Raw genomic sequence first — 15,123 nt, forward strand, 5'->3', positions numbered from 1 at the left:
TAGCCAAAGTAATACTGAAGAAGAAAAGCAAAGTGGGAAGCTTCACAATCCAGACTCTAGCCTCAACTACAAAGCAGTAATTATCAAGACAGTATGGTATTGGCACAAAATCAGATACATAGACCAATGGAATAGAATAGAGAACCCAGACTTGGACCCACAAATGTATGGCTAAGTTATCTCAGGCAAAGCAGGAAAGAGTATACAATGGAAAAAAGACATCTCTTCAACAAATGGTGCTGGGAGAACTGGACAGCAACATGAAGAAAAATGAAACTAAACCACTTTCTTACACCATAGACAAATATAAACTCAAAATGGATGAAAGACCTAAATGTGAGACAGGAAACCATCAAACTCCTAGAGGAGAAAGCAGGCAACAACCTTTTTGACCTCAGCCTCAGCAATTTCTTGCTTGACACATCTCCAAAGACAAAGGAATTAAAAGCAAAAATGAACTATTGGGACCTCATCAAGATAAAAAGCTTCTGCACTGCAAAGGAAACAATCAACAAACCTAAAATGCAGGCAATGGAATGGAAAAAGATATTTGCAAATGACATATAGGATAAAATATTACTATCCCAAATCTCTTAAGAACCAAGTTCAACACTCAGAAAACAAATAATCCAGGGAAGAAAAGGGTAGAAGATATGAATAGACACTTTTCCAAAGAAGACATCCAGATGGTTAATAGATGCATGAAATGATGCTCAGTGTTATTCATCATCAGAGAAATACAAATCCAAACCACACTGAGATACCAACTCACACCAGTAAGAGTGGTTAAAATTAACAACTGAAGAAACAACAGATCCTGGAGAGGATGTGAAGAAACAGGGACCTTCTTGCACTGTTGGTGGGAATGCAAACTGATGTGGCTGCTCTGAAAAACAGTGTGGAAGTTTCTCAAAAAATTAAAAATAGAACTACCCCACAACCCAGCAATAGCACTACTGGGAAACCATCCAAAGGATACAGGAATGCTGATTCATAGAGGTACATGTACCCCAATGTTTATAGCAGCTCTTTCAACAATAGCCAAAGTATGGAAATAGCCTAAATGGTCATCAACTGATGAATGGATAAAGAAGATGTGGTTTATATATACAATGGGATACTATTTGGCAATGAGAAAGAATGAAATTATGCCATTTGAAGCCATGTGGATGGAACTGGAAGGTATTATGCTAAGTGAAATAAGTTAGTTAGCAGAAGACAGATATCATATGTTTTCACTCATATGTGGAACTTTAGAAATGTAACAGAAGACCATGGGTGAGGGAAGGAGAAAAATAGTTACAAACAGAGAGGGATGAAGGCAAGCCAAAAGAGACTTTTAAATACAGAGAACAAACTGAGTCTGAGGGAGAGTGAAAAATGGGTGATGGGCATTGAGGAGTGCAATTGTTGGGAAGAGCACACTATACACACTGTATGTTAGCCAATTTGACAATAAATTATATTAAAATAAATAAAATAAAATAATAAAAATTTGGTCTGATTAGTTTTTAATCTTTGCAGTAAGGAACTCCCTGAAGTCTTCTATGTATCCTTATGTTCTTGTTTTAATTTTTTTTATTTTTTCATTTATTTATATATTTTGACAGAGAAAGAGAGAGAGAATATGAGTGGGGAAGGGCAGGGCAGAGAAAGAGGGAGAGAAAATCCCAAGCAGGCTCCATATTTTCAGTACAACGCCTGATGTGGGGTTCAAACTCACAAACTGTGAGATCATGACTTGGGCTTAAGTCCAACGCTTAACCAACTGAGCCACATAAGTACCCCCTATGATTGTCGTTGTTAAATTCTGGTTCAGGCATATTACTTATATCTGTATTTATTTGATCCCTGGCCATGCCTCCTCTTGTCCTTTCTTTGGGATGACTTCCTCCATCTTGGCATTTTGTCTAGGTCTCTGTCTTTTTCTCTGTGTTAGAAAAGCCTGTTTTGTATCCTGCTCCTGAGAGTAATGGCTTTGGTAAGAAGAGTCATATACCATCCAGGACCTGGACTTAAGGAAATGTTTCTGGTGCATGCTGTGTGCACTCTGCTGCTGTGTTTTGGCTGCTTTTTTCCTTAGTTAGCCCTCAGTAAGTTTTCTCCCTGCCTCCTGTGGGGAGTGTTTGGACCTTGGCTAGTGTGTGGTGAGTTTTAACAATGTATGCTCTGATTTGCTTGGTAAAGGAGTTCTGATTCTATTTCCCCTAGAGCTGAAGCTTTATAGCAGTTTATGGTCAGTAGACTTGGTGTGTGTGTGTGTGGAGGGGGGGCGGTTTGCTGGTCTTGTGGAAGAGACCATTGTTCTGGTTTTCAGGCACACTTTCTTTAGCAAAGAAGCACCTGCAGAATGCAGGGGGGTGGGACTTGGTGTAGGCAGCTCAAGCCTCCATTTTTGGTGCTATGTTGCTCACTGATGTCAGTCCATGCTGATGGATGGGGGAGAAAAATGGTAACATCTCTCTTCCTTATTCCTGGGGAGGGGGGATGGTGCCTGCTGCTGTTTGGGAAGCCCTCATGGAAGAGTGAATTGTCTTCCTTCATGTCCCAGATGCCTGCCTACACTCTGTGTTCAGTCAATCTACTCACATGGAAGTCTAGTACAACTGTGTTTTATCTCAGGCATGCTGTCTGTGTTTCAAAACTCCACATTTAGGGGCCTGGCCCGGACCCCATGCTGATACTCTGGTGAGGGTGTTGCTGTGCTGTGCTGGGGCTAGTGCCTGTTTGTCCCAGAAGTGCAGTCGCACCATCTAGCAGGATCTTGGTGTATAAAATGCAGTAAAAAGCCGGTGTCCAGATTAGCTGCTCTCCACAGGTGTCTCTGCCCCTATACTAAGGGGCTGGATAGTATAATAGCACACAACAGTTCTTTTGCCACCTCTCCTTGATGTGCTCCAGTAAGGGGGAAATAGCTCTTCTAGTGCATCCCAGGCTGTCCTCAAATTTCCCTGTCTGCTCCCAGGCCTTTCCCTCCTTTCCCACAGGAGCACCAACGTACCCTCCAGGCTCCACCAGGCCATGGCAGAGACTTTTGAAATTTCAGTCTTTGAGCTCTGATGGCTGTAAAACCTCATGCTAATCAGTCCTTCTAATTTTCCTAGACAATGATTTTGGGAAAATGTTTTTCCCATGCAATCCCCTGTGCACTTCTCTCTCTCTTTTCATCCTCTGTCTCTCTCTGTCTCTGTGTCTCTGTTTCTCTCTCTTTTACTCTGTTCATGATCAGGGATCCCTCCCCTCCACAGTGGCCACAATCTTTGCCTCTCCAAAATCACATTTCCACACCTCCTAAGCTTCCACAATATAGCCTCTCTTCTCCTTCTGGTTGTGGAGTCTGGTCTCTCAGTCCTCAGATTGGTTTGTTAGGTGTTCAGAATGATTTGATATTTATCTAGTTGTATTTGAGTGACAAGGCAAGCATAGGGTCCTCTTCCTACTCTACCATCTTCCTAATCTTAATGACTGCATTTGGATTCAGAAAAAAAGACTTGAATTCTGGGGCTTCAAACCCCAGAGTAGTTAGCTCTGTTAGAATAATAAACTTGAAAGTAGACTGAATTCTGCACTTATAGTACTTTCCTGGGGTACAAAAGGGGGGAGGACATGAATTAAAGTCACATAGCCCAAGAGAACCTGAAAAAGAAACCAGCTCTATGTTCCAAACTCTATTATTGTAACCAATATCAACATAGACTTTTCAGTTTCATCCTTTAATAATTCATTTAATCGTCTGAAATGGCATCATATTCCTAAATGAACATTCCATTTGAATGAATCACAAAGACATGGGAAGCCTGCCCTTATACCCATGAGTCAATAGACACACCCTTGGAAGCAAGCTACAAGAGATAGTCTTATGACTTGCTGTTTTTAGCTGCCTTTGTCCCTGTTTGTTTCTTCCTTTAGTCCTGACAGTCTTTCTCAACTCTTCTCCATTCTAGCTGCTGTCTTTAGAACAGATGGAACAAAAAAATTAGGTGCGTGCCCTAGGGACTCCCAAGCAAACATCTGGAACTTCCATAGGGTTTCTAGATTTTATTTTGAAAAGAAATTATGGTAAAAGAAAGACACATACTAAAAAACAGCACTACCATTTGTGATCACCATCACCAGAGTGCTTTGAAACTATTTATTACAACTTAATGACATTGGCCAGTGTTGCATTTTGGTGGAGGAGCATTCAGTGACAGATTGGTGAGCAGACAACTACATCCAGAAAGATTCTGGGTCAACTAACTTTTGTGCTGGGCCTCACAGAGAAGGCAGAAGGAGGGAAGGAAGGTCCTGAATGATCCTTCTTACTTCTGGGTCTACCTTTCCTTGCCTCTCCCCAATTTCCATCCCTCTGTCTCCTTTACTGAAGCTTCCACTCTTGTATATGTATATATATTTCCCATTCCCCAGTGAAATTAAACTCCACCGCATAACAAGGGATATGAACCACCTCTTCCTTTGTTTCTTTCAAAAGTCTCTCCAGTACCATCACTTTGAGTAGCTGCTAATGGAGGCCATTTTCTGTTCAGGGTTTCTGGTTCTGAAGAGTGGAAGGTAGGTAAACAGATTCAGTTCAGACTCCTCAATAGTGGAAATGCCTGAAGTTTACCTCGCTTAGTAGGCAGAGGGCAAAAGTGGGTGTTAATATTCTTCCCAATACAAGGTAATTCAGTGTTATATCAAGAAAGTGCATCTTCCTGTCAACATGACTTTAACTCAGCCCCACATGGATGCAATAACCTTGGCATGATGTTTAAGGGATGTAGCCAGTGGAGAATTATTTCTCTTTATGTTTTATAGATGAGAGGCAGGAGGTCACCATGCATTTTCTTCCTGGTAGTTATTACCATCTTCTAAATAAGGAAATTGTGACTCATGGAGAAAAGTTAACACAATCGCTAGTAAATCGCAAAACTAAGTTTGAACACCCATCTTCTGCCACAAGTCTAGTGCTCTTTGCACCTAATCTAAGCTTCTTGTGAGAAGAACCAACACAAAATATTGAAATGAACTTAGGAGGGTGTGAATACTGACTTTGTGATTCTTCCATAAACTGGTATTCCTTTGCTCAGTCCCTTAAGGCATGTTCTTGTTCACCAACAAGCCTTTTTTGGTCATGCTTTTTGTCCTCTTCTGGAAGTCATCTGACCTCCTTCCCTTGCCTGGCTCCTTCTCACTTATGCGAGGGGTCTCCTAGCCTTAACCCCATTCTTTCCTATCTCAGCTACCATTTTATTTCCATCTCAATTCTTCAATTTTCAAATATATCTATTTGTCTATTTACTTGTATTTAAAAAATATGTTTCCTTGTTTGTTGTTGTCATCAGCTGAAATCTTAGGGAGGGCAAGGATGTCATCCATTTCATTAACTTTGTATTCCCACTACCCAGTGCTTGGCATAAAGGCACTAATACATATTTTTTGAATAAATTAGTACATGTAGGTCTTAACTGTCAGAGAAAGGATAGGGGGAAAGGAGCAGCCATTTTAATTCAGTGCTTTTTGTGTGTCAGCCACTGTGTGAGTCAGCGTCTGTGTGAAATAGGCATTTCTCTCCTTTTGTTTTGATGGAGATGCTGAGAATTCTAAGCAAGGTTACAGAGCTAATAACTGGTGTAGCCAGATGTCAAGCCAGTCAGATGTCAATCACAAATGGAGGCCGGTCTGTTGGGCTTTGTTTTCCTCATTAGTCCAGTGAGGTCCACAATAGTAGATCAGGCAAACAAACTGGCTTTATAGAATGTCAGATGCAACAATTCTTCAAATATGCCTTGTATTTAGAGCCAGGAATTTATAGGGAAACGGTCATGTTGAAAATGTCCTGAGATAATTATGAATTTAGTGCTAGACAGGTTGCCTGCCACAAAGAAAGCCCAGGTAAACTTTGACTGGCTGAGTTAATGATAATAATGGGCACATTTTCTCAGGCTAGATTTATTATAGTATATGCATTGTGAAAAAACCTCATGGCATTTCTCTTAATCTTTATGACAAGTTGGGTATTGTGGATCTCCTTTTCTTTCAGATGAAGAAACCAAGACTCAGAGAATGAGTAATGAGCTGTTTAAGCTCAATCAATTGGTAAGTGGCAGAAGATCACTCTGGGGTCAGGCTTCACCTTAGCCCCTGCTCTGTGTGGCTTTGTATATTCTCCCATGCTATGATGTCACTGGTATAAGCTCATAAAGTGATGGCAGTGGGAACCATAGTTTTTGGAACCCTTTCGACATGATAGGTACATACTAAATGTCGGCCTGAGTGATTTCCTTTAAGCCTCAGAAGAATTCTTAAGAATTAGGTGGGATTGCTTTTTCCATTTGACAGATGGGGAAGACTCAGGGACTGTTATCTTGCACAGGGATGGACTATTGGAGAGGCTTATCTCTCAAAGCATTCCCATTTTCCCTGAGTGGTGTTTGCATGTCAGGAATACTTGGAAGAGTAATTTAATGATTTTAGTTCATTTTAACATTTCCATGCTGGAGGAACAAGCCAGGCAATGAAAGCTCCCTGAAGCAAACACAGATGGAAAGCAGGTGGAACATGGGTGAAGGTTCTCAATTTGGACACTTAGCTGAGTTTTTGCTTGGAACCCTATTGGAATTTCTGCTCTGGATATCCTGCCCTGACCGTGCTCACCTCTGCATATTTATTCTAAAATGGGAAATGGAGTACACTTCTCCGAGAACTCATCACCAAGATTTACTGATGGTTTAGGAAACACATTTCCCACATGGGTTTCAGGTTAACACCCCAGAGAGACTCTCCAATATCTGGATTACTTTTAGATTGTCCTTGCTTAATGGTCATATGGACGGCCAACTTTGTTCTCTTTTAAGGTGATAACAGAGCCAGGGTGCATGAGGCATGCCCAGTGTCCTTAGTTTAGGAGAAAAAGTTAGACTATGTGTTGAGGCCCTGCTTCTCTTGGGTCCCTGGACTTGTTGGCTAGTCAGGAGGGTCTCCTTTTGGGGTCATTTTTATAATGTTTGGTGACTGATTCCAGATTTCTAGTTTTGATAATCCCATGCTGATGACAGAGAAGAAAAGGGAAGAGGGAAGGTGGGTCAATGTTCCCAACCCCAGGGACAGAGGCTAGCCTCACATGAATCATGTTGGAGTGGAAAGAATGTTGGCTAAGGGGTCTGAAGGCCTAAAGGATAGGCCTCTCTGGGGCTCAGCCTCCTCATCTGTCAAGGGGGTTTATGATACCCATCTACACATACTCTCTAGAATTGGGTAGGGCAAATCCAGGACTGCTGTGAATAGCTGTGTACAGCCGAGCTCCAGGGCTGCAACTACATCACACAAGATCAATTCCCATCTCCCATGCCATTGTTGTTACATGACATTAGAAAAAACACAGTCGGGTGGGGTGAGGAATCCAGGAGGAAATAAGTGACCAGCAAGCATTTCTTCAGGGTCTGATGTTCCCATTTTATAGATGGGGAACTCAGGCCCTGTGAGACAGATTAATTAGTAACTTATGTAGCAAGAGAGGCAAAGTCTGGATTCAGATCTACACCTTCCTGGTTGCCTTTGGCCCATTTGCCTGGGCATCTGATGCTTCTGAAAAGGATTAAGGTAGAATAACCTGATTCTCCCTGCCAGTTCTCAGTGTGTTGCCAGAGTGGCCCCTGGGGCTGTTATTGTGCCTTTAAAGTTCTCTATCTTTGGTTGGGGAAAGTCCAGTGCATAGGATTTTTCTTTCACCCACATCTCACTGGCTGCTCCTGCTACCATGTCTCCCACTGGGCTGTCCCAGGTGGCTGGAGTGAAGACAGAACAAATTGTGTTATGGAGGGACTTGCCTTTGTTTAGGAAGATGCTGCTATAGCCATCCTGAGGGCAGAAAGAGAGAACAAGAGAAAACAAGGGATGGCCAGAGGCTCTGCTTATAAAGACGACCCAAATTTCACCTTCTCCATGAGAGCAATGCAGACCTCACTATTTAAAATTGAATCCCGTGTCCCCCAGCATGCTTGGTCCTTCATCTTTGCTTTTGCTTTCCTCTGTCTTTTTGTCAGAGCAGTCACCACATTCTAATCTACCCTGTAATTTGCTTACTTATAACTTTATTTATGTTTTCTGTCTTACACTCAAGACAACACTCTAGGGGAGCAGTCTCTGTGTCTTTGCTCAGATACCTCCCAAATTCCTGGAGCAGACCTGATGCATAGTGCAAAAACAATTTTTGTTGAATGAATGCATGAGCTTGGGAAAAGGAGGGAAAGCTGAGTGACTGAGTAGGTCAAATGGATAAGAGGTATTTTCAAGGCACCTGGGTGCTCAGTCAGTTAAGCATCTGACTATTGATTTTGGTTCTAATGGTTCGTGAGATTGAGCACCACATCTCATAATGGAGCCCTGTGTCAGGACTTGGGATCCTCTGTTTCTCTCTCTTTCTGCTCCTCCCTAGCTCATGCTCTCTCTTTCTCTAAAAATAAAGAGATATTTCCAGAAGAGAGAACTCCAGGTTTAAATGCAGGCTGGAGATGTTGGTGTGATGTGTGGTGGTGGTGGTGGTGGTGTCTATATGGATGTGCATGCCTTTGTGTGTGTGTGTGTGTGTGTGTGTGTGTGTGTGTGTGTGTGTGTATGTATGCCTGTGATTTATGTGTGTGAATATATGTCTGAGTTTGTACATATGCCAATATGAGCCTGAGTGTGCATGTGTATGTCTGAGGTGGCAGGGACAGCAGAAAGAAGAAAAAGTCAGGTAACTGCAGTTTGCACTCAAAGCCAGGAGCACCAATGGCACAATGTGAGGCTGCTGGGAGGTGCCAGCCCAGGTTCTCATCAATAGTGGCTTCTCAGATGGGGAAGCTGGATGACCTGGAGTTTTGGTGGTGGTAGCAGCAGTGCTTGTGGGTCCCTCACACAGGTGTGTAGGACATGATGCAAGCAAGTGTTTTGTGACCCCTCTACCCTGTGAGGCTGCACAGTAGGTTTACCCTCATCTTGGCTAAAGGACCCTGAATCTTAGTGAGGCCCCTACAGGGCCTGACCTCCATTTCCTGAGCTGCATGGATCCTACATGGCCTGATTTTGAGTTCTGGTGCTGCCTGAGCTGTATGACCTCGGTAAAGTCTCTTACCTTTCTCTTCTGTGCCTTTGTTTTCTCATGTGTAAATGGGCTAATCAAGATGACTGCTTTAACAGGCTGATATAATGTGATGCTTGTGATTTATTAACAGATACTGGAATCTATTCAGTGGGCCACAGCTAGTATAAGACCATGCCCAAGACACACCTTACTCTCTTGCATGTTTTGCTAAAGGCAGGCCTTAACCAAAGTTGCACCCAAATTCTGGAGGCCTCCAAGAGTTGACGAACTGCAGAGATACCAAAGGAGTTAGCTGCCTGTGGCCCTGTGGCTGGGCAGAGTCCAGCCTGACCCAGAAGCCCCTCCCTGCAGGCAGCTGTGCTTTCTGATTGTGCAGTCACCTGCTATATAAGGCCCTTCATACACCTGCTCTAATCTTCTGCTGGGATCCACCTTCTGCAGGGCAGTCTCCAGGCCAGACTCTGAAGGTGAGGGGCTGAAGCCAAACTTGGGGGCCAACTTGGGAGAAGCTGAAACCAAGGGAAGGGCATTGTGAGGGTGGCTGGGGCCAGGGAAATCTCATGGCTCTGGCTCCTTTAGCAACACTCAGGAGTGGGAAGCTTGGAGAGGACAGATGTGTGCATTGTGGGGTTTGCTCTCAGTGTGGTGCTGTGTCCTTTTCATACCTGCTGTGACCTCTGCTTGCCTGTGTATAAAGTGAAAGCAATTGTAGCAGGACCCTCTCAAGCTATTGAAAATATCGAGTGACAGGAAGAGTGGAAGGAAGTACTTTGCAAAGGGGTTTTTCAGATGCTACATGTTCTCATTTTCCATATGAGGTCCCTGCCCCAACCTCCACCTCACTGGTTTCTCTCTTCAGAGGTGACAAGCAGGGCCCAAGTTCTTGCCACTTCCAGGCTCTGACTCTCTGCCACCTGTACCTGGACTGGATCTTGATCTCTCTCTGGGCCTACTTTATTTCCCTTTGAAAATGAGGCTAATAATCATGTTTATGCCACAAGGAGAAGTGATTTATGTACCAGACATGGCTGCTATGGTCACTTTACACTCACATCTTCCCCCCCTTCCCTCCTCCTCTACACTCACAAGTCTTGAGAAAGCCCTTCCCAGGAGCCTCACCCCCTTAAGCCTCTTCCCTACTGGGGTTCCTGGGGCCTGGTGGTGTGATTGGGCATGGGGCCATGCAGGGCACAAGGAAGAGAACATCTGCCACAAGCTCCAAACCAGACATACTTAATTTTTCTCCTTGGTTTTCTACATTTTGTGGCAATTAGATAATAGATGGGCCCATCTACTTCCCTTGGTTGAACTAGTTTCTTTTCCTTTTCATCAGCTCCTAATAACTCAACTAAAGTATCATAGTTACAGTGGTGTGTGTGGTGTGGACAGGGGAGAGGTAGGAGGCAGGCTGCAGCTCCTAGGTAAAGGTCAGTTCCCCCTGTCATGGTGCAACTCAGCTTTGGAGCTGGGAAGATTCGGAATGAAGTCCCAGTTTTGTCCTAACAAGCTGAGTGAATTTGGGGGAGCGTTCATTATCTCTCTGTCTATAAGTTTCCCGCCTGCTGAGTGCCACATTTCACGTTGGGACTTTCCATAATGAAGGAAATGTTCCAAAGCTGGACAATAAGCCATCACTAGCCAGGTGACTGAGAAACAGAATGTGTTTTTTTTTTCTTTCATTCCTTCAATGAATCTAAATTTAAGTAACCACATGTTACTTAAATTTATACTGTTTCTATAGATTTATAGGATAAATGAGCCAACAATCAGGAAGAACTCCATGCAGAGCCAGAAACTTCCCCTCCTTGCTCCTATGATACATGGGCAAGATGAAATTCTGGGGGCTCTGATTCAGGGTCCTAATGAATACAGAGAAACCGTGGCTATCAGATGACTGGTGGACACTGAAAGATCGGTGTGCTGGAGCCTCTTGTTCAGTCCTGTAGGCTGGTTGGTTCGGGCCTGGGTCTCTTGGACCCACATGTGTTACAGTCAGTGTGGGTGGTGGTTAGAGGCCTGAGCCAACCCCAGCTCCATCACCTCCCAGGAATGTGACCTTGACTCTGAGTGATTTATTTAAACTGTTTGGGACTTTATTTTTCCCATGATGAGGGTGATGCTAATAATAGTACCTGTCTGCTAGGGTGGAGGCATTACCTGAATTAAAGAATATAGAGTGCTTGGAATAGAGTAAGTGTTCAGTAGGTGTCTGTCCATTGGGGTGGTGATGACAACTAGCAACGAGGCCCAGAATTAGTGTATGAGGTCAGATATTAGCTGAGGTTTACATTATGCACTGGGACGGGAGACCCCAGATTTCTTCCTGGATCCTATTCCCAGTGGGGCTGGAAATCATCTGCTTGCCCTGAAGTGGCTCTGTGGGAAATGTGCAGTCTGTGTTTTGTATCTGTGTGGAGATGCTTCTGCAGGCATCCAGGATGGGGGAACCTGGACTGATGCAGATAAAAGGACAGTGGGGATACTGTACCACAGCTCTGTGCTCCCAGCTGACTCTGCTGATTCTTTCTTTCACAAGGATGGGCTGTTGCTTGGCTTGTCAAAAATATGACTACAACGAGGGGATGTTCCAAGACCCTTCTTTGTGTTTCTTCAGGCTTACGGCTGTATGGCCACAGTCCTGTCCTTGAGAGACACCAGATCCAGCACCATGAAGGGCATCCTCCTTACCTGTACCATCGCAGCACTGGTGGTAACAGCTGTCGGTGAGGGAAAACAATGACACCCTTTGGGAATGAAGACCTCTTTTCAAACCTCATCAAAGTCTTCTCAGTCTTGTTGCTCTGGGGTTCTCTCATGTGGCCTATCATGTCAACGTGTGGTCAGTGGATAATGGGAGACCTTCTGTGCACACCAGTGTCAATGGAGCCGCTCTGTGCTGTGGGTCTTCTCATTGAAAAATGGTGGACAGTGGAGAGAAAGTAATAGGGGTGGCTCCATCTCACAGCCTCAAGTTTGGGGGATGCCAGAGGGAAGAGATGCCATCCCAGTTATTCCTTTACCTTGAGTGGATGTGGTGCTTTTTCCAGAGTACACTCTATAAGTGTCTCCTGAATGTTGACAATGCTGGACATCTTGTCTTCCCAGAATCCCTGAGTTGTGTGCAGTGTAATTCAGTGACAGACTCCTGTGTCAACAGCAAAATCACTGAGTGTCCCTCAGGTGCCAATGTCAGCTGTACCAGTTTCTTGGCCAACTCTTCTCTAGGTGAGTCTAGGATGCTATAACCCCCATTTCTGGGATTTGCATGGCGAAAGAGCTGGAGAGGGTGGCAAGGGAAGAAAAGGAGGCTGAGAAAAGGCCCAGCTGTGCAAAGAGAGAGATGGGGTCATGGAGATGCCTTCCAGAAGAACAAACGCAGAAGCCAGATGAGAATGCAAGAGCAAACTGACAAGCCCTTGTGGCTTTTTGGAATTGCTGTCCTTGACTGAAACCTCCTTCTGGACCTCCATTAGCGGATATGAGAAGCAGGGGCAGGTCCTAGTAAATTACAAAGGAGGAAATTTGCACTGGTTGCTTGCCTTCTTCAATCTGTCTGCCCCCCTTTTCTCTCTCTTAATGCTTATTCCTGTTCCAGATCCAGCATACTGTCGTGCATACTGCCTCCCACGGTGTTGTGCTGGCATGAGTGTTACCTCTCTCTCAGAGCACTTAGATTTCTTTTCAGCTTTTTATTATGGGCATTTTCAAATATGCACAAAAGCAGGAAGAAGAGTATAATGCATTGCCATGTAACGACTATCTTGGTTACGTTATTGTGTCAATAATCAATTTTTTGCTTTTGTTTGCAATAATATTTTATTTTTCTTTGAAATTTATTTTTTTATTTAAAAATTTATTTATTTTTAGAGAGAGAGAGATGTGGGGGAGAGAGCACAAGTGGGAGAGGGGCAAAGAGAGAGGGGTACAGAGAGAGAATCCCAAGCAGGCTGTGAATTGTCAGCACAGAGCCCAATGTGGGGCTCGAACTCATGAACTGTAAGATCATGACCTGAGCCAAATTTGGATGCTTAATCAACTGGGCCACCCAGGCACCCCTGCAATAGTATTTTAAAACAAACTTAGATGTCATGTAATTTCACCTAAAAATACTTCACTATTCATCTCTGATAAGGACTTTTTTTTTCTTTTTACATAACTACCATACTATTATATGCCTAAGAAAATTATCTGGAATTCTTTAATTTCTTCTAATAAGCAGATCATCTTAAAAAGGTCTCAATGTTTCAGATGTTGTGTTATATTTAATGTATTAGAGTTTGTTTATAAACAAAATCCCCACACTGTATTTTTTTGTCAGATCTATTATGTCCAGTTTGTTTTGTAACAGGTATCATCATTTTGTTGTTGTTTTTGTTCAATTCCATTGATCTGTTGGAGAGACTGGACCATGTGTCCTATAGTTCTGTCTTTGTCTCATATTCTGGCTTGGGTTAATTGCTTCTTTGTGATGTCATTTCTTTCTTCCCCTATTCCTGATATTTTCCTCAAATTGGAGCCATGCTTCTCAGTAGATCTTTCTTCAATAATGGAAATATGTACATCAATGCAGTCTTATATAATAGCCTCGCATGGCTATTGCTCACTTAAAATGTGGTTATATGACTGAGGAGCTGAATTTTAAATAGCCACATATAGCTGCTAACTACCATATCAGATAGCTCTAATCCTGAAGCTTGACTGTATTCAGGTTTAACATCAGATTGCACTTAGGACCATCATGTCTGCTTGGCCATTTTTCAAGAGGCTAAGATTGATCAGTGTACTCTGAAATACTGGCCTGGACCACCATTTTCAAGCTCCTCAACAGTCTTTGACCTGAAATTTAGCCTGCATCTCTGCCAGTCTCCTGCTAAAGGAAGGAACTACCTCATGGGGAAAGATTTTTCTTTTTTAGGAAACTCTCCCCAGTGTCTCTGAAATCACATTGAACTGAGGGTATGTTTTCTACTGTTGCTTGAAGCAGTCACTATTCAGGATCCCTGTCCTCTCGGAAGCTTCAGCACCCAGGGATGACCTTCTGTGTTTGTCTTTGTGCAGTGTCAGCCATTGCATTATACCAGGATAAGGCCTGCTCTGCAGAGAACTGCACGGAAGGGAGAGACACGGTTGAAGCTTTCACTGTCCACGTGTCTGATGGAGAACGCTTCCGTTTTACAAGGCAGTGTTGCCAAGGGAAGGAGTGCAATGACATCAGTGATGCTCTGGGTGGGTGCTGGCACTGTGCCAACCTCCCTGTGTCCATCTGACCCTGTCCTTCCTTTGCCACCTGTGGTGCTCACCCTCTGGGGAAACATCTGAAGTCCAAGAGCTTCAGTACATCTCTGGGTGACATCAATAACGGACTTATAACAATTACATGGGAAAACCACCACTACTGTCATGCTTTCCTCTTTTCTAAGTACAGACAGAAACCACAGCGTCCAAGTTGTATGGAATTCAATGGTTATATGAGTTCTCAAGTTTTGTGGTCTCAGGCTCTATTTTAAGACTGTAGGTCTTAAAAATTATTGCAAACTCCAGAGAACTTTAATTTCTGTGAACCATACGATCAGTATTTACTGCATTGGAAAATTTAAAAATTAAAAGACTTTCTAAAATAAAAATTTTAAATATTTATGGAGCTCATTAAAAAATAATAAACCTACATGTTAACATTAATAACATTTTAAATAGAAAAAAGCATATCTTCCAAACCAAAAGCATAATATTTAGTAAGAAAACCAAACCTCTTTGGTTTCTGGTTTAACAGAAAACAACTGGGTTCTTAGATTTGATTGTGCATTTAATCTGCTGCAATCTCTCATATCATGTAGCATTTCAAAAACTCTACTGTACATTCATGAGAGCAAGAGAGTAAAAGAGGCAATGAACATCTTAGTACTATCGTGAAAATGGTTTTGACCTTGTGGACTCCCTGAAAGGTTCTTGGGGATTCTCACAATTTCTTGGACCATAATTTGAGAACTGTTGGTCTATACCAAAGCGCGCTCTCTCTCTCTCTCTCTCTCTCTCTCTCTCTCTCTCTCTCTCTCTCTCTC

General features: G+C 43.2%; 1 protein-coding gene across 1 annotated transcript in view; it reads left to right on the plus strand.

Moving 5' to 3' along the window:
- The first annotated feature begins 9,496 nt into the window (after positions 1–9,496).
- Positions 9,497–15,123, plus strand: part of LYPD8 (LY6/PLAUR domain containing 8) — a 10,428-nt gene continuing 4,801 nt past the window's right edge. Inside the window, exons 1-4 of the mRNA XM_029941558.1 lie at positions 9,497–9,531; positions 11,679–11,787; positions 12,170–12,289; positions 14,123–14,290. Coding sequence (XP_029797418.1) covers positions 11,691–11,787; positions 12,170–12,289; positions 14,123–14,290 — 385 coding nt within the window. The 5' untranslated portion in view covers positions 9,497–9,531; positions 11,679–11,690. The remainder of the gene's footprint in view (positions 9,532–11,678; positions 11,788–12,169; positions 12,290–14,122; positions 14,291–15,123) is intronic.

Source organism: Suricata suricatta, chromosome 6 (assembly GCF_006229205.1).
Source record: "Suricata suricatta isolate VVHF042 chromosome 6, meerkat_22Aug2017_6uvM2_HiC, whole genome shotgun sequence".
Taxonomy (NCBI): Eukaryota; Metazoa; Chordata; class Mammalia; order Carnivora; family Herpestidae; genus Suricata; species Suricata suricatta.